Source organism: Salmo trutta, chromosome 9 (genome assembly GCF_901001165.1).
Source record: "Salmo trutta chromosome 9, fSalTru1.1, whole genome shotgun sequence".
Lineage (NCBI taxonomy): Eukaryota > Metazoa > Chordata > Actinopteri > Salmoniformes > Salmonidae > Salmo > Salmo trutta.
In genome coordinates, this window is record NC_042965.1 from 37,863,244 (window position 1) to 37,884,150 (window position 20,907).

General features: G+C 42.7%; 1 protein-coding gene across 4 annotated transcripts in view; it reads right to left on the minus strand.

Moving 5' to 3' along the window:
- Window positions 1-20,907, minus strand: part of LOC115200503 (kinase suppressor of Ras 2) — a 115,506-nt gene that overhangs the window by 73,374 nt on the left and 21,225 nt on the right. For 3 of the 4 annotated variants that reach the window (XM_029763623.1, XM_029763625.1, XM_029763622.1), the window contains exons 4-5: window positions 16,513-16,548; window positions 15,549-16,092 (exon numbers count right to left, since the gene is read on the minus strand). In XM_029763623.1, coding sequence (XP_029619483.1) covers window positions 15,549-16,092; window positions 16,513-16,548 — 580 coding nt within the window. The remainder of the gene's footprint in view (window positions 1-15,548; window positions 16,093-16,512; window positions 16,549-20,907) is intronic. The other variant, XM_029763624.1, reaches the window with a different exon arrangement.

The following is a 20,907-nucleotide window of genomic DNA, read 5'->3' on the forward strand; positions in this document are numbered from 1 at the left end:
TGCAGCACTCCATCACTCTCCTTGGTCAAATAGCCCTTACACAGCCTGGAGGTGTCTTTTGGGTCATTGTCCTGTTGAAAAACTAATGATAGTCCCACTAAGCGCAAACCAGAAGGGATGGCGTATCGCTGCAGAATGCTGTGGTATCCATGCAGGTTAAGTGTGCCTTGAATTCTAAATAAATCACTGACAGTGTCACCAGCAAAGCATCCCCACACCTCCTCCTCCATGCTTCACGGTGGGAACCACACATGCGGAGATCATCCATTCACCTACTTTGCATCTCACAAAGAGACATCGATTGGGACCAAATATCTCAAATTTGGACTCATCAGATCAAAGGTCAGATTTCCACCGGTCTAATGTCCATTGCTTATGTTTCTTGGCCCAAGCAAGTCTCTTCTTCTTATTGGTGTTGTTTAGTAGTGGTTTCTTTGCAGCAGTTCGACCATGAAGGCCTGACTCACGCAGTCTCCTTTGAACAGTTGATGTTGAGATGTGTCTGTTACTTGAACTCTGTGAAGCATTTATTTGGGCTGTAATTTCTGAGGCTGGCAACTCTAATGAACTTATCCTCTGCAGCAGAGGTAACTCTGGGTCTTCCTTTCCTCTGGCGGTCCTTGTGAGAGCCAGTTTCATCATAGCGCTTGATGGTTTTTGCAACTGCACTTGAAGAAACTTTCAAAGTTCTTGACATTTTCTGAATTGATTGACCTTCATGTCTTAAAGTAATGATGGGCTGTCATTTCTCTTGCCATAATATGGACTTGGTCTTTCACCAAATAGGGTATTTTCTGTATACCACCCCTACCTTGTCACAACACAACTCAGCTCAATCGCATTAAAAAGGAAATAAATTCCACAAATTAACTTTTAACAAGGCACACCTGTTAATTGAAATGCATTCCAGGTGACTACCTCATGAAGCTGGTTGAGAGAATGCCAAGAGTGTGCAAAGCTGTCATCAAGGTAAAAGGTGGCTACTTTGAAGAATCTCAAATATATATATTTTTGGATTTGTTTAATTAACACTTTTTTAGTTACTACATGATTCCATATGTGTTATTTCATAGTTTTGATGTCTTCACTATTAATCTACAATGTAGAAACTAGCAAAAATAAAGAGAAACCCTTGAACGAGTAGGTGTGTCCAAACTTTTGACTGATTCTGTATGTTTACATTGCCAAAGCAATTGAAATAGATAATAAACAAAAGTGAAATAAACAATATCAAATTAACAGTAAACATTACACTCACAAAAGTTCCAAAGTAGAGACATTTCAAATGTCATATTATGTATATATACAGTGTTGTAATGATGTACAAATACACTCTCTCTCTCTCTCTCTCTCTCTCTCTCTCTCTCTGTGTGTGTCTCTCCTTTCTCTCCCCTCTCTCTCTCTATGAAAAATAATCTCTGACGATTTCCCAATAAACCTGCAATAGCTGCCACATTGTTCCCAAGAACATCTTAAGCATGTGTTTTCTATCTTTGTGGTAAAAGATAATTGTGATGCGAGGCAAATCTCTCAGCAAGTACACAATGAAGTATCATCTCATGATCACAAAACTTTTCCTCAAGTAAGGATATTGTAGTCGCTGTCTGGTGTCTTGTGATCACACAGAATATCAAAAGGTCGCATTTAGTTAATCAGCAAGACGATATCACTGAAACAGACACACTTTTAAACACAAAACAGGACAGCGTATGATAGTCTGGCCTGGTGCCTAAACAAATATACTTTAATGGTCTGATCAAACATCAAACATGTCCACACTATGTCTCGATGTTAAATAACACAGAGAGAGTGTAATTAATTTCAGCTCGAGCTCCTCCTAGGTAGATCCACATTGATGTTCCTATTATTTCAAAAGGAAACCATAGGCTAACCCCTGAATGAGCAAACCTTAACATAAAAAAATGCTGGTAGATGCAAGAAAAGCAATTTGGCCCATAGCCACGTTCCTTCAGTGGTACTTTAAAACGGAGAACAGTAGAGACTAACCAGAGGAAGAAAGGGTACGAGAACCATGGAACCAAAACCAACCGAAGATGATGCCGTTAAATTCTCAGGGATGATTTCAATACCAAAGCACACCACTAGGAGATAAATCCCACCTATGGCCTGCGAGGTAAATTACTGATAGAGTTGATGTCTAGGTAGTCGGGGGAAAGGAAATAGTACTGAACAGCGAACGTGGGCATCAGACCACCAACTCCCCCTCGCTGCCTCTCAATCTTCTCTGTTATGGCTATCCAAGCTCCCGTTGGGGGTCTCAAGAGTAATCTCAACACCCACCCAAACCCCTCTGTCCCCGCACTCAACCCCCCCTCACCCCTTCTCCGGCATCATGGCTTAATAAATCAACTTTGCAACAATGGCATTCGGTCCAGCACAGCCTCACACTCCTAAATACTGATATAAATTCAGAATCATGCCTCCAATTTCCTGGTGTGGCGCAGGGAGAGGCATCTGAGCTATCATTACCCCTGGACACACTGAGAGCGGAATAAGGCTCTGTCTGTCTGTCTGTCTGTCTGTCTGTCTGTCTGTCTGTCTGTCTGTCTGTCTGTCTGTCTGTCTGTCTGTCTGTCTGTGTGTGTGTGTGGGGGGGGGCGCACGTTGATACCCCCTTTCACCTGACTTGTCATTGTCATTAATAGCAGGGGGCCAAAGACCTGATTAACATGGATGAGCTTTCCTCGAGAACCAAGAGGAGACACACACACCATATGTCTGTCCACGATGCGTGATATGTCTTCTTTAAGGGATGAAGCAGTAGTGTGTGTGTCAGTAATAAACCAAGAGGTCAGGGGTCATGTGTTAAAGCATCGATGTGTCTGTCCGGGAACTAGCTATAGCTCTGATCTATATGTCAATGTATTGTCCAGGTAAAACAGACATTGGTTTTGGAAGGCATTGAATATTTAACAACATGAACACATAGCTGCATTGGTGTTAAGGGTTTATCGTTCAATAAATCTCTCTCTGTGAATTTAGAGCTTCTGTTTCCACAAAGTAAGCGTATTTGCACTTTATATGAAATTGACTAGATACCATGAACAACGCCTATGTAAGAACAGTGGAATAGCAAAGTATCCTCTAATAACATGGTACTCCCACTGTTATTAGAGGTTCCCGAGTGGCGCAGAGGTCTAAGGCACTGCATCTCAGTGGCTAGAGGCATCACTACAGACACTGGTTCAATACAAGGCTATATCACAACCAGCTGTGATCGGGAGTCCCATAAAGCAGCGCAAAATTGTCTGGGTTAGGGGAGGGTTTGGCCAGGGTAGGCTGTGACTGTAAAATAAGAATTTAACTGACTTGCCAAGTTAAATAAAAACTGTAATAAAAAAATGATAATGGCATAATATGGTACCTAGACTATATACAGTGACTTATACACACTCCCCTTGGCATTTTTCCTATTTTGTTGCCTTAGAACCTGGAATTAAAATAGATTTTGGGGGGGGGTTGTATCATTTGATTTACACAACATGCCTACCACTTTGAAAATGCAAAATATGTTTTATTGTGAAACAAACAAGAAATAAGACAAAAAAACAGAAAATTGGAGCGTGCATAACTATTCCCCCCCCAGTCAATACTTTGTAGAGCCACCTTTTGCAGCAATTACAGCTGCAAGTCTCTTGGGGTATGTCTCTATAAGCTTGGCACATCTAGCCACTGGGATTTTTGCCCATTCTTCAAGGCAAAACAGCTCCAGCTCTTTCAAGTTGGATGGGTTCCGCTGGTGTACAGCAATCTTTAAGTCATACCACAGATTCTCAATTGGATTGAGGTCTGGGCTTTGACTTAGCCAATCCAAGACATTTAAATGTTTCCCCTTAAAGCACTCGAGTGTTGCTTTAGCAGTATGCTTAGGGTCATTGTCCTGCTGGAAGGTGAACCTCCGTCCCAGTCTCAAATCTCTGGAAGACAAACAGGTTTCCCTCAAGAATTTCCCTGTATTTAGTGCCATCCATCATTCCTTCAATTCTGACTAGTTTCCCAGTCCCTGCCAGTGAAAAACATCGCCACAGCATGATGCTGCCACCACCATGTTTCATCTTGGGGATGGTGTTCTCGGGGTGATGCGAGGTGTTGGCTTTGCGCCAGACATAGCGTTTTCCTTGATAGCCAAAAAGCTCAATTTTAGTCTCATCTGACCAGAGTACCTTCTTCCATATGTTTGGGGAGTCTCCCACATGCCTTTTGGCGAACACCAAATGTGTTTGCTTATTTTTTTCTTTAAGCAATGGCTTTTTTCTGGCCACTCTTCCATAAAGCCCAGCTCTGTGGAGTGTACGGCTTCAAGTGGTCCTATGGACGGATACTCCAGTCTCCGCTGTGGAGCTTTGCAGCTCCTTCGGGGATAACTTTAGTCTCTTTGTTGCCTCTCCGAATAATGCCCTTCCTGCCTGGTCCATGAGTTTTGGTGGGCGGCCCTCTCTTGGCAGGTTTGTTGTGGTGCCGTATTCTTTCCATTTTTTAATAATGGATTTAATGGTGCTCTGTGGGATGTTCAAAGTTTCTGATATTTTTTCGTAACTCAACCCTGATCTGTAGTTCTCCACAACTTTGTCCCTGACCTGTTTGGAGAGCTCCTTGGTCTTCATGGTGCTGCTTGCTTGGTGGTGCCCCTTGCTTAGTGGTGTTGCAGACTCTGAGGCCTTTCAGAACAGGTGTACATATACTGAGATCATGTGGCACTTAGATTGTACACAGGTGGACTTTAGTTAACTAATTATGTGACTTCTGAAGGTAATATGCAGGCACCACTTTTCAGCCATATTTGTTTCTGCATTTTTTGAAACAAGTAATTTTTTTCATTTCACTTCACCAATTTGAAATATGTTGTGTATGTCCATTACATGAAATCCAAATAAGAATATATTTAAATGACTGGTTGTAATACAACAAAATAGGAAATACACCAAGGGGATGAATACTTTTGCAAGGCACTGTACAAAGTGAGGCTTTAAACAGTTAGAACAGCTGTTGTACATCTCCACATTATATCCTCTGGAGTAACATGACCTTCCTCTTCCCCTCCTAGGACAGGGTTTCCCAATCTCGGTCCCAGGGACCCCAAGTGGTGCACATTTATTTATTTTTGCCCTAGCACTACACAGCTGATTCAAATAATCAAAGCTTGATGATTAGTTGATTATTTGAATCAGCAGTGTAGTGCTAGGGCCTAAAAACTAAATGTGCACCCCTTGGAGTCCCCGGGACCAAGTTTGGGAAACCCTATCCTAGAGCATCTGACAGAGTAGAGATCTTTGGGTATACAGCTCCCATGGCATCACTGAACAGAAATCCAATAAAGATTTATTTTTCAGGCTGAAATGGGGGTATTTCACAGATCACTGTAAAACATAAATGAAAAAACATATTAAGAGAATCATATCATACTGTATAAGACATTTTTATCAAAGCAAACATTCAAATTGGCTGTGGAATAGAAATTTCTCCACTCAAGTTGTCCATGGTGGAATTACCCTGAAAGAAGGCATAAAGTAGTGGGTGAATCATAGCCTAGCCTGCCTACCCCTCTCTTTCTCTCCTCCTCTCCCTCCATCCCTCCTCCTCCTTTACCTCCCGCCAGTGCTGTATGATTTATTAGCAAAACATCAAATTCAATAAGAAAATGCTTAACATTCACCTCTATGGGAGAGAGAAGGGTGAAGAGAGATAGGATCTTTCATAAAGAAGCATTACACGGAATTATGGTGAAAAATAAAACACGGAGCAGAAAAGAAAATTGAGGTAAAGGTCATCGTCCTTCTGAAACAGGATGTCATGGGAAGAGCTGCATGATGACAAACTCTCTGTTTTTCCCTTACAGGACTGAGATAACACAAACACCTCCTAAACAGAGAAGTATTTACACACATCTAACCCTAACACAGCTGAACTAAAGACAGAAGGTGGATGTCTGCTCTCCGTTTGTTATTCCCCAAACTTTTAATGCCGCTTTTAGTGATACACCAACAAAGTTTCAAACTGGTAAACAAAGCCAACGAGCAGCACAACACTTCTGGAGATGAGGTGCGACTCGATGGCTCCACAGAGAAAACTCTGTGGCCTTTTCCACAACACACACATTGCTCCTCATTACCATAGCCAACGAGCCTCATCCATTACCACTTGAGCTGAGAGAGAAACACACGCCTTGAAAAGGACAGCGAGACGAGAGAGGCAACGTTAGCAAAATTAATAGGCACTCGCACCTCCCGCCCGTCGCACTCCTGGTCTTCGGACGATAAGGTTTAAGTGGTGATGGGTACCTGAGGCACTGGATTTATTTACATTTGCAGAGCAGAAACACACACACGCACACACACGTGGGATGTGTTAGTGGCCTGAGGCATGGATAATGGAAAGATAGAGTAGACCAATGTGATACTCTGCATCTACTCTGTTCCCTGACTGAGTGTGTACCGAATAGAGATTAGCACAGATAATCATGCAGGGAAGCCCTGTTCATTGTGTGAAAAATGAAACAAGTAAATGTTGATTTAATTGATTTTGTGTGTGCAAGAAAGACAGAGAGAGAGAGAGAGAGAGAGAGAAGAGAGGGATAATAAGATGGAGAGAGATTTAGAGTGAAAAAGAGAGAGAGAAGAAAGAGAGGGAGCGAGAGAGTGGGATAAAAAGAGGGAGAATAACAATTGATTGATTGATTGATTGAGTAGAACTGATTACTGCATCAAGCAGGTGAATTACATGAATCCAGTTTAATTGGCCTGTGGGTGATTGATGAGAGAGAGAGATTATATTTATTATATTCTCAGTACGCCACCATGAAATACATGTAACACTAACCCAAACTAGACATATTCTCATCAACTGTCCCCAAGATATGTAAATATGTCAATTAAATCAGGAGACAAGTCAGTCTTGCAACACTCCTTCCATAATACCAATTATCAAATCAGCGAAAGGCTAGTCAGTTACTTTTTGTTGCTGTTGTCGATTTTTATTTTATTTTTTCTAACAAATTAGTGCCGTTTTTTTAACGGTCATCCACTAACTGCATACAGAATATATTTGTAACTAGCTAATTAGACTTCTTCTAAATTTAAGCCAAACTATAAAATTGTTCTGTCATTAGACTACAGCCTTTCAACCCTTTCATTTCTCAACACTTCTCATTAGCAGCAGCTGAGAAGATCATCAATTAGTCGTTGCCATTTAAAAACAACTGTTCAAAAATGACCAAGAGGAAGGTATTACTTTGACTACTCAAAACACCGCATGTTTTCCAAATGCTCATCCATAACCAAGACCAAAACAAATCGTTCTTGGTTCGTTCTCATGAACAACTGGGTAGTCTATGTTAACAATACGAATGAAGCCATTCAGGTAACGTTATCATGGCTGGTTGATGAGGTAACTCACAGTTCACTGGCAGTAGGAGGATTGTGAAGTCTATTGTTTTTTCAACTGGTTCATGGCTGTCAGAAGGTCCCCATTGTTAGGACAGCAGACAGGCTGCTCAGTGCCTTCTGTCTCCGACCACCAAACTCTCCAGCATCAGTCCACCTGTCACAAAGTTCAGACTAGAAGCTATTCCCAGAGTTTCACACTGCAACGAGCCACAACACGCCAACACGTCCTCTGATAATTGTGTACTTTTTGTGGGTTTGTGCACACGGTATAGGGATTGAGGGTTATATTGACATTGTTCTCCATACAGAACTACACTGCCATACATAAATAAGTGTTGTTTTTGCAGGTTTGTTGTTAGAGTATGGATGGTTCTAGAAGAGGATAAACATTCTATAGGTGAATCAAAAGAAGGGAGAATCCTAACACAACCATTATCTTCCCTGTTGTTTCCAGTAGAGGTCGACGGAATGGCCGATTAATTAGGGCCGATTTCAAGTTTTCATAACAATCGGTAATCAGTATTTTTGGCCACCGATTTGCCGATTAAAAAATATATATATATATTTTTTGTAGACCTTTATTTAACAAGGCAAGTCAGTTAAGAACACATTCTTATTTTCAATGACGGCCTAGGAACAGTGGGTTAACTGCCTTGTTCAGGGGCAGAACGACAGATTTTTACCTTGTCAGCTTGGGGATGCAACCTTATGGTTAACTAGTCCAACGCTCTAACCACCTGCTTTACGTTGCACTCCACGAGGAGCCTGCCTGTTATGCGAATGCAGTAAGAAGCCAAGGTAAGTTGCTAGCTAGCATTAAACTTATCTTATAAAAAACAATCAATCAATCATAATCACTAGTTAACTACACATGGTTGATGATATTACTAGTTTATCTAGCCAGTCCTACGTTGCATATAATCGATGTGGTGCGCATTCGCGAAAAAGGACTGTCTTTGCTCCGACGTGTACCTAACCATAAACATCAATGCCTTTCTTAAAATCAATACACAAGTATATATTTTTAAACCTGCATATTTAGTTAATATTGCCTGCTAACATGAATTTCTTTTAACTAGGGAAAATGTGTCACTTCTCTTGCAAACAGAGTCAGGGTATATGCAGCAGTTTGGGCCGCCTGGCTCGTTGCGAACTGTGAAGACTATTTTTTCCTAACAAAGACAGCCGACTTCGCCAAACGGGGGATGATTTAACAAAAGCGCATTTGCAAAAAAAAAGCACAATCGTTGCACGACTGTACCTAACCATAAACATCAATGCCTTTGTTAAAATCAATACAAAGAAGTATATATTTTTAAACCTGCATATTTAGCTAAAAGAAATCCAGGTTAGCAGGCAATATTAACCAGGTGAAATTGTGTCAGTTCTCTTGCGTTCCTTGCACGCAGAATCAGGGTATATGCAACAGTTTGGGCCGCCTGGCTCATTGCGAACTAATTTGCCAGAATTTTACGTAACTATGACATAACATTGAAGGTTGTGCAATGTAACAGCAATATTTAGACTTATGGATGCCACCCGTTAGGTAAAATACGGAACGGTTCCGTATTTCACTGAAAGAATAAACGTGATAGTTTCCGGATTCGACCATATTAATGACCTAAGGCTCGTATTTCTGTGTGTTATTATGTTATAATTAAGTCTATGATTTGATAGAGCAGTCTGACTGAGCGGTGGTAGGCACCAGCAGGCTCGTAAGCGTTCATTCAAAATAGCACTTTTGTGCGTTTGCCAGCAGCCCTTCGCAATGCATTGTGCTGTTTATGACTTCAAGCCTATCAACTCCCAAGATTAGGCTGGTGTAACCGATGTGAAATGGCTAGCTAGTTAGCCGGGTGCGTGCTAATAGCGTTTCAAACGTCACTCGCTCTGAGACTTGGAGTAGTTGTTCCCCTTGCTCTACATGGGTAACGCTGCTTCGAGGGTGGCTGTTGTCGATGTGTTCCTGGTTCGAGCCCAGGTAGGAGCGAGGAGAGGGACGGAAGCTATACTGTTACACTGGCAATACTAAAGTGCCTATAAGAACATCCAATAGTCAAAGGTATATGAAATACAAATCGTATAGAGAGAAATAGTCCTATAATTCCTATAATAACTACAACCTAAAACTTCTCACCTGAGAATATTGAAGATTCATGTTAAAAGGAACCACCAGCTTTCATATGTTCTCATGTTCTGAGCAAGGAACTTAAACGTTAGCTTTCTTACATGGCACATAATGCACTTTTACTTTCTTCTCCAACACTTTGTTTTTGCATTATTGAAACCAAATTGAACATGTTTCATTATTTATTTGAGGCTAAATTGATTTTATTGATGTATTATATTAAGTTAAAATAAGTGTTCATTCAGTATTGTTGTAATTGTCATTATTACAAATAAAGAAATAAAAAAATCGGCCGATTAATCGGTATCGGATTTTTGGTCCTCAAATAATCGGTATCGGCGTTGAAAAATCATAATCGGTCGACCTCTAGTTTCCAGGATTCTGTGCATAAAGATATCACAGATAACAAAACAGCTGTCAGGCATTGGTCCACAGTTCAGTTCTACTGATGTCTACTGGTACTCAGTAAGACCATCTCATTGTCACGTCCTGACCAGTAAAGGGGTTATTTGTTATTGTAGTTTGGTCAGGACGTGGCAGGGGGTGTTTGTTTTATGTGGTTCGGGGATTGTTGGGTTAGGTTATTATGTAGGAGGGGTGTTTGTTTAGAGTGTTTAGAGGGTTTTTGGGCTATGTTCTTGTTAGTTTATTTCTATGTTAGTTCTAGTCTTTCTATGTCTATGTTTAGTTAATGGGGTTGACCTTCAATTGGAAGCAGCTGCTCCTCGTTGCTTCTAATTGAAGGTCTTATTTAAGAGGGGTGTTTTTCCTATGGGATTTGTGGGTAGTTGTCTCCTGTTTTGTGTCTGTGCACCTGACAGGACTGTTTTATGTCGTTCGTTGTTTTTGTATACGTGATTTGTTTGTTTTTCCTTCTTTTAAATTTAATAGAGAAGATGAGTATACACGTTCCCGCTGCACCTTGGTCCAATCCTTACGACGCCCGTTACACTCATTAATATACACACACACACACACACTAGGGAGATATGCCATCAGTAGGAACATGGCGAGGTTAAAGGTTAATCCTGGATAGTGTGTCTTGGCTGCAATACCATGTCATTAAGAAAGAGAGGACGAGCTATGACTAAGAGTAAGACGTTTTGCGAGCTCTTTCAGACACTAAGGATAGAAGGTGAGGAATGAGGAAGCTGTGGTAACAGCAGCCGTAACCATGCAGTGTATAACCGGCTATAACAGGATGATAACAGGAAGACAGGATGAGCTGAGGGTTGTTGACAGCTCTTTCAGATGTTAAGGATAGAAGGTGAGGAATGAGGAAGCTGTGGTAATGACAGCAACAACCATGCAGTGTATTAACACCTGGAAATGAGACAGTGAAAAAGCAGCTTTTGTACCTGGCCATGTTGTACTGTTCTGAAGAAGGAATGAAACATAACGGAACAAGACATGTATGTAGTCAACATTAGGAGAAACAAGTCAGCTGAACCAAAAAGTAGACTTGTACGTATCCTCTTTAAACCATGTACACTGAGTGGACAAAATATTAGGAACACTATTTTGATTACATAGACTGACCAGGTGAATCCAGGTGAAAGCTATGATCCCTTATTGATCACTTGTTAAATCCACTTCAATCAGTGTAGATGAAGGGGAGGAGACAGGTTAAAGAAGGATGTTTAAGCCTTGAGACAACAGACATGGATTGTGTATTTGTGCCATTCAGAGGGTGAATGAGCAAGACAAAAGATTGAAGTGCCTCTGAACGGGGTATGGTAGTAGGGGCCAGACACCTATTGAGTGTGTCAAGAACTGCAACACTGCTGTGTTTTTCACACTCAACAGTTTCCCATGTTTATCAAGAATGGCCCATCACCCAAAGGACATCCAGCCAACTTGACACAACTGTTGGAAACATTGGAGTAAACATGGGCCAGAATCCGTGTGGAACGCTTTCGACGCCTTGTAGAGTCCCTGCCCTGGTGAATTGATGCTGCAAATCAATACGAGGAAGGTGTATATTCGTGTAGAGGAATAGCACTAGGCCTATGTTTCCCAAACCTTCAAGAAAACCAAGATTAGTTAATTAGTTGAATCAGGCTTTGCTAGTTCAGGAATAGATAACCAAAGTGGAACTGGCTGGGGGTACCCAAGGAGAGGTTAGTGAAAGATCCACTGTGTTCAGATGAGTGCTAGCTTTTCCAGGCACAGGCTAGTACTAAAACGGTCTGTCAGTGCTCAGGGACCGGTAATCAATTATCTAATGCTGATTGAGTCCCTATTCACTGCCCTGTTCATCCACTACCTCACAGGACAGACAAGTACATGCACACACACGCACGCACGCACCCACACACACACACACACACACACACACACACACACACACACACACACACACACACACACACACACACACACACACACACACACACACACACACACACACACACCAGGGCAGAACCCAACCCAGATGGCAGGAAAATAACCTCCAAATATTAACTTACCAATTAGGCAACGATGGGCCACTGTAATCTAATAGTATTATAAAAATGACTGTTCGTCTCCCGAGGGGCTCTCCTTTCCTGACTCCTGATGGTTCCTGATGACTGGAGGCACTGGGGTGGACCCTCTCTGGCCTGGCCTCTGTTAGTGGAGGAAACAGGCTGATCTGATCTGATCAAAATTGCACCAGATGAGACACACGGTTGGTTCAGTGGCTCAGTCAGGAACTCAGCACTTTGCTCTGTTATCTCTGTTCTGTTGACAGACATTGTTTCTCTACGGGCGCTGTTGGACGTGAATTAAACTGAACGAATTAAACTGATTGGGCCTCGGGCAGGAAGATAAAGGACTAAATGGAGTTAATTGAGAGAAGGCACTCTCAGAAAAGCAGCTCTAGCTTGTCTTTATTGTCTAACTGTTTTATTAAATGCAGTTAGAAACAATATAATGTTTCCTATGATTACCCTCTTCCTCTCTCTTGTATAGAAGTCTATCTTAATCTCAATCTTAGTTGAATAAAACTGTTTCAAGACGGAGATGCTTTCCTGGGACTGTCCTCTCTGTCTTCTAAAGAACTTCACCTTATTCTATAGATTTGCTGTATTAGAAATGAGATTTTGAAAGTTTAAAGTGTGTCTCAAGCAGGACAGCAGTTGGTTGAAGTTGAACAGCCCTAACTCTAAACACTCGTTTACAAACTTCTACGCTTTTAGTTTGATTGTACCGACTGCAAGCTCTCCCTCTCTTCATCCATAAACTCATTGAGAACTCTTGTCCCCCAACAGAATCAAACTTGTTACAACAAACAAACCGCTCCAAAATCACAACCAGAAGCACAAGTGTTGTTACTGTAGTAGACCAATAGCCCCCAAAAAGCCAAATACTTCACACTTCATTCAACAGGTCCCATTACTGACAGTTCACTAACATGGCTGATGTATCATTTGGCCAGTGGGCAGGTGGGTCTGTGGGTGGGGGGGTCCTTGCAAAAGAGGATTCTAATAATATCCCTTTCATACTAAGATGCCAACTTTATCATACTGCCAACTTTTTCCCGCCTTTTCTTTATATCTGAAAGGTATTGCCGGGATCAAAGCCAAAACTTTTATTTCCGCCAAACGACCTAGTAATCATTTCAGTAAAGTTCTGCCTAAGGCTTTGTATGAAACGTAGCCGCAATGCTGAGGCGGCATTGGCACACACTACGCTTCTAAAGTCTTGATGGTTGCTAAGGCAACGCGTGTTCACCATCCTCCTGCCAGTTGTAAACTTTGCGAGGGAAGTCACTTCACCCATCTGTTCACATAACCCACCACATGCACTGCTTTATTACCCACATTGATCCATAAAGAATCCCTGAGGGAATAAATATCACTGAATGATGAAAATATTGGAATAAAGTAGGCTAATGCAATTGAAGGCATCAAATTGTTGCTGACTGAAACTCCCAAAGTCATCCAATCCTCCTCGTAATACATTTGAAACAATAACCTACCCACGTGTGGTCATCCAGATGATCATTTCAGCATCGTTTTGATTGGGACAGCGACATCTCCCTGCTTTGAGACAAGTTTGGGAACTCGTCTTGACTAAATCTCTGTTTGGATATTGGTAAGGCTACAATTAGGATTTGAAAAAGTTGAGGTGAGTGCGGCCCATGATCATCTTGTCTAGTTGAATCATTTACTTCAACATTTTGAAGTTTAACAGGTGGATTACTTTGCTCTTCACTCACAGTCGTTTATTAGCCAAGGCTTACTCCCTACCGATAGGCTTACTCCCTACCAATAGGTTTACTCCCTACCGATAGGCTTACTCCCTACCAATAGGTCTACTCCCTACCAATAGGCCTACTCCCTACCGATAGGCCTACTCCCTACCGATAGGCCTACTCCCTACCGATAGGCCTACTCACTACCAATAGGTCTACTCCCTACCGATAGGCCTACTCCCTACCAATAGGCTTACTCCCTACCGATAGGCTTACTCCCTACCAAAAGCCTGTGACTTCACTGACTTGTCTGATAATCAATCAATGTGATTTTGTTTCACTGAATCTCTGTCTGTAAAGGATATTTGGTTAATTGTTTTCTGGCTGGGCAAATAAGTGGAGGTGGTAGCTCGCTTGCTTATCTACCGCTGATTAGAAACATTTAGCGTGCTATAATGTAGCCTAAATCAAGTGTTTATCTATCACTGATTAGAAACATTTAGTGTGCTATAATGTAGCCTATGCTCAATCGCTGTCACGTCCTGACCAGTATAGGGGTTATTTGTATTTGTAGGTTGGTCAGGACGTGGCAGAGGGTATTTGTTTTATGTTGTTCGGGGGTTATGAGTATTGTAGAGGGGTGTTTTATTGATGTATTACGGGGTTTTGGTGTATGTTCTGGGATTTGTATTCTAGGTTGGTTTTCTAGTTTGTTTATTTCTGTGTGGTCTGTGTGGCTCCCGATCAGGAACAGCTGTACGTCGTTGTTCCTGATTGGGAGTCATATATTAGTTGCGTGTTTTCACCTGGGGATTTGTGGGTAGTTGATTTTGCACTGCTTGTTATTTTAGCCTGTAAAACTGTTCCTGTCGTTTCTTTGTTTATTGTTTTTCCGTGTTCACATTTTAATAAATAATAATGATGAGCACGCAACCCGCTGCGTCTTGGTCCTCTCTCTCCTACGACAGCCGTTACAATTGCATATAGGCAACTCCAAAAGCCTGCAGAGGTTGTGAAATATGAATGAGACTCACATGCTTTTCAAAATAGGCTTGTTATTATTTTCTATGGGTATCATGATGAAGGTAAGACCCTACGCCTGCTTCCTAACAAAGCGGAGTGAAAAGAGATGAAACGTGGACAAAAAAAGCATGAGATTGGGCTCTGTTTCAAAATATCACTCCGCCAAGAGTGTGCTGTCATCAAGGCAAAGGGATGCTACTTTGAAGAATCTCAAATATAAAATATATTTTGATTTGTTGAACACTTTTTTGTTTACTACATGATTCCATATGTGTTATTTCATCGTTTTGATGTCTTCACTATTATTCTACAATGTAAAAAATAGTAAAAATAAAGAAAAACCCTTGAATGAGTAGGTGTGTCCAAACTTTTGACTGGTACTGTACATATGTGTGTTGACTGTGAATAAATAGGTAGCTGTGTCTTGTCTGTTTAATGAACAAAATAACAACCTACTGATTTCATTTGGATGGCGCAGCAATGGCTGCACGAACCCATAACATAGGCCTGATTATCTCAAAATATGTCATTCTATTCTTTTGAAAATACATTGTATTAGTCTTATGTTTCTTAGGACCTACCTAAAGGAATGAATAATGGATTTATTTTTGATGGTGTATATTCTCAATGGATTTATTAAAATAAACCTCCCTCTATTACCACTCGTCCCCCACTGGAGGTATAAAACGAGATACAGGCAAGAACTTGGTAAAAATGGGCTTGTTTGTAAGGGGTTCATATAAACATGTTTTTTACTGTAAATTCTACATGAAAGCAGTATTAAGGGTTCAGATAGAACAAAGGTCAAATGGCTCACTTGGGTGTCTGCGTGTCAGCTGCTTCCAGACCTATGCGATTTCCCAGCTGGAACTCGTGTGACTTAGATCGGTGCAGCGCCGTGAAGCCCGGCAGCAGGTGGATGAGCTTTCGGCTGGGGGGTGGGGGCGTCCCGGGAGCCTTCACCTTGTTCCTGCGCCTCATGGGGGGCGTGCCCGGGGGGGTCATGCTGTTGACCACCAGAGGAGTCCGGGGAGGGGTGTGGGCAAAGTGCCTCTGGCGGGGCGAGGGGGGCAGGGAGCGGTGGCCCGTGTCCATGGGGGGGAAGGCCCCCAGTCCCAGGCGGCTGTCCACGGTGAGGCGGTCTGGCTGGACATAGGGGCCGTACGGATAGGGTAGCAAGGCCTGGGGGCTGTGATATTGGCTGTGGTGCTGCTGCTTGTACTTGGCCTGGACCTTCGGGCTTTGGGAGAGCTGGAAGCGGACCCACTGGCTGGGTTCGGGAGAGGGGAAGGGAGTGTTCTCCTTGCCAGACTCGGAGGTGGGCCACTGGATGGACCAGTCCTGCTTGGCATGGCTGCCTGCTAGAGGAGGAGGAGGAGGATGAGGAGGAGGGAGGAGGAGGAGGGAGGCAGAGGAACATGTTACAGATAACATAAACAACCAGCTGATAACTTGACTCTGTTTAATTATTTACATTTATACTCATTTAACGATAATAATAAAACAAATATTTGATTACAAAAAACAATGGCCTGATGATAGAGCAAAGAAGAGAGAGAACATGCATCTGACATCAAGAGCAGATGTAATGTAGCATGGGGTTCAGATAGGAGAGGAGTAGAGGACAGTGATGCTTGATGAACCACAGCCACCTTGATCACTAAACATTAGATGAGAAGCTGGAGATGGGGGTTCATGTTAAGTAAATGAGACAGAATAGTTTGGTTTGGGAAAGCAGTGAAGAGAGAAATTATATTTTCAGCTTAAATGGAAATAATCACCTCCGTTATTGGGCAATGTGTCATCCTCAAGTTGTTCTGGAAACAAAAGAAAAGGAAACAAAAGTTTATAGATTATATAAAAAGATTGATAAAATATTCTGCAGTACCATGGTTGATAATTTGTTGTTTTCCTCTCTCACTCTGCCTTTTAGAGACCCAGCTATTGTAGTAATCACACAGTCTCTAAAGAGCTCTCAGCATCAAAACTCTGGCTACATTATCTGATCCAGTTCAATAACACTAATGGCTATAAACTCCTTAGGACTTTTTCTTATCTGTGATGTTTTGAGACAAGGCCACCAGAGACTTCTGGAGGGAGAAGGATATAGAGGGGGAGAGATAGTGAGGAGAGGAGAGAGAGAGAGAGAGAGAGAGAGAGAGAGAGAGAGAGAGAGAGAGAGAGAGAGAGGAGGAGAGGAGAGGAGAGGAGAGGAGAGGAGAGGAGAGGAGAGGAGAGGAGAGGAGAGGAGAGGAGAGGAGAGGAGAGGAGAGGAGAGGAGAGGAGAGGAGAGGAGAGGAGAGGGGGGGAGATAGTGAGGAGAGGAGAGGAGAGGAGTAGAAGGAAAGGGAGAGGCCTGCATTAACACGAGTGAGGGACTGAGTGTCTTATGGCCTCTCGTCTGAGGTCAGGGGTCAAAGTATCTCTTCAGGACGACATCATATACATGTTCCCTCTGTGTCTGACTGAGACACTCCCCGGGACAGTACAGTACACACACACACACACACACACATACACAGCAAGTGACAGACAATGTCCTGGGGACATGAGAGTACAGTTTATGTAGACTAGAGGAGTCCTCAGGGATGTGTCCAATGGGAGACGGGTTGGTTGTCAAATGACATTCCTCAATAACTGCGGGTGACGTCAAAGAGTTAGTCATTCTAGTTCCATGGTATACGTCATGCTCTGTTCTTCAGACAAACAACATATAACAACAATGGAAAGTGTCCTATCTGATCATATAGGCTACAGTTGACGGACTGTCTGCTTGCATGGATCTCCTACACTCAAACCACTATCAGTGGTGTCTCAACATACATGAATACAACTCTGCCCATAGGTACTCATGGTGTTGCATATTAATCAACTTAGTGCATAAGCAGGGCCAAATGAGTTAACCACTGAGATGAGAGAGACTTGTGATGATGGAGGAGATCTGTATATGGGGTTCTATAGTACAAGGGTCCTGGGGGGGAGACAGACTGTGTAATGGAGAACCTCACTGCTCTCCTTTCTCCTGTAGGCGGACCAGCCTCCTTCCCGCACTTCAAACATACACACTTACGCAAGGCCACACACACACACACACACACACACACACACACACACACACACACACACACACACACACACACACACACACACACACACACACACACACACACACACACACACACACACACACACACACACTGATGGGTCTCTGAAACTGACTTGAAGTGTGCTGCACAGTGCACCAAACTCCTCAGACAAGACCAGGATGCAACAGGAAAAGAGGCCAACGGAGCGCTCCTTAACTGCTCAGAAAGGAATAGAAGGGGAGGATGACCCACCCTCAAGCATCCTTCATCAGCAAAAACGTATGACAAACAAGCCACTGGAAATTAAAACGTTTGGCATCTCCTCACTTGAAATGTTTCAAAATCATCAAAGAGCCTTCTTCACCCGTGGATACCAATAAACTGGCATTAGCTCTGTTAATATAGATGATGACGAGACACACACACACACACACACACACACACCCACGCCCATACACACACACACACACACACACACACACACACACACACACACACACACACACACACACACACACCCACACACACACACACACACACACACACACACACACACACACACACACACCCATGCCCACACACAAAGCATGTGATACTGATCAAATGACAGCCCAGGCATTTACACACAAGACCTGAATAATCCAATATTGTCTGCAAACATCCATGTAACTAACATACAGTGGGAATAATCCCTCTCCAGAGTATATTAGAGTATGCATTTCCTTGGAGTCTTTTAGTAAAAGCTCATTTGAAATGGTTTCTGTAATACTGTTGTCAGGGCTAGAGAAGGGAAGGGATATAGAGAAACAATGAAGTCTAACCAGATACATAAAAATGTTTGGCTCTGTAACGGCTCAATTTACCAACCATACTAGTTTCTTAGCAACTGCTTTATTAAAATATTAACAGAGCTTCCTAGGGGTGGCAGGTGGCCGAGTGTTGGGCCAGTAACCGAAAGGTTGCTGGATCAAATCCCAGAACTGACAAGGTAAAAATCTGTTGTTCTGCCTCAGAACAGGGCAGTTAACCCACTGTAGGCTGTCATTGTAAATAAGAATTTGTTCTTAACTGACTTGCCTTGTTAAAAAAAAACATAAATAAATTGACTGCAGTTACTTCATGTGACCTCACAACAAAAAGACAAAAACCTTTTCTCTTCCCATTCTATGTAGTGTAACTCTCATTCTATGTAGTGTAACTCTCATTCTATGTAGTGTAACTCTCATTCTATGTAGTGTAACTCTCATTCTATGTAGTGTAACTCTCATTCTATGGAGTGTAACTCTCATTCTATGGAGTGTAAATCACATTATATGGAGTGATCCTCTCTTGTCCTCTCCTCTCTTGTTCCCTCCTCTCCTCCTTCTCTCCTCTCATGTCCTCTCCTCTCCTCCTTCTCTCCTCTCCTCGCTTGTCCTCTCCTCCTCTCCTCTCCTCTCTTGTTCTCTCCTCCCCTCCTCTCTTGTCCCCTCCTCTTCTCTCCTCCTCTCTTGTCCTCTACTCTCTTGTCCTCTCCTACTCTCCTCTCCTCTCTTCTCCTCCTCTCCTCCTCTCCTCTCTTGTCCTCTCCTCTCCTCCTCTTCTCTCTTGTCCTCTCCTCTCTTGTCCTCTCCTCTCCTCCTTTCTTGTCCTTTCCTCACTTCTCCTCCACTCTTGTCCTCTCCTCCTCTCCTCTCTTGTCCTCTCCTCTCTTGTCCTCTCCTCCTCTCCTCTTCTTTCTGTACTCACAGATGGCATTTGAAGCTAATTAGTTGTGAGTGTATCGCTGCAGTCTTAAGGCAGGGCAGGCGTTGGGCCAGTCTTTTTAATGATGAAAAGATGAGTGAGGATGTATACTGAGTCTGAGTATTCCTGGCACGACTTGTCTCTCTCATGAACACTTAGCTCTCAGCGTTAAGGCTAGATCAACACTATTAGTAAGGACAAGGCAGGATGTTTGGTTTACAGTGAGTGTACAGTGAGTACGCTTGTATGCATCCATGTGGTGAGTGTGTGTGGGCTACTGAAGAGGGGCATGCTGGGTATATAATGTGTGTACATTGGATCAACACAGAGGGACTAACTGACAAGATCCTAGCTTAAACAATATGACTCAACGCTGAAGGAACTTGCGAGTTGAAATAAGAACCAAGACTTGTGTGAAAGCCACAATCACCTTGCATTTGTTTTTAATGCAATAAACTATTCTAATATACACTTTAAATGAAAGTGTTCTTAATAGCTGACATTCTCATTTACTGTAAATGAATTACATGTCTCACTCCTCAATATACAATCACGTCTCACTCCTCAATATACAATTACACGTCTCACTCCTCAATATACAATTACACGTCTCACTCCTCAATATACAATTACACGTCTCACTCCTCAATATACAATCACATGTCACGCGTTACGTTTTTCTATTGAACCTCAAAAACGTTGTTATGGATGCAACTGTGAAGGATGCAGCCATACCTGAGTAACCGTATCTATTCCTCCGTCACCAGCTCACACAGAGACTGGAACTCGGGACCTCTGTCTCGCAAACACACCACAATGTCTTAGTCAGCTACGCCACCAAAAAGCTAGCAATTCTACTGCGTGGGTGGAGACACTTCAAGCTGAAGAGTCCAAGTGAGGTTACAAATCCTGTACACAACAAAGTTTATATTAGTCACTGGCTTCTCCAATAACAGAAGTGAAACTAACTCTGCAATGGCTTTAAGAGTCATTACAAAATACTGTGACAAATCAAACTTTTTCATGTGAATATTCTGCATATTCATGATGTGCGTAGGAGTTACAAGGACAGGCCTCCATACAGGGCCATGAAGAATCTTCCCAACGGACCCATTCCTCTCAGAGAATACAAAACACACACCAAATGTCATATTTCAAAGTGGGGGCTGAGCGTCAGAGTGTAGTGGTGGTAATTTTCTCTCTTAAGGTTTAAAGAAAGGACTGAGACTGGAGGCTGGGCATGAGTCTGGGACTGGAGTCTGGGGCTGGAGGCTGGGGATGGAGGCTAAGACTGGGGATGAGAGTGGGGATGAATCTGGAGGCTGGGGCCGGTGGCTGGGGATGAGGATGGAGGCTGGGGATGAG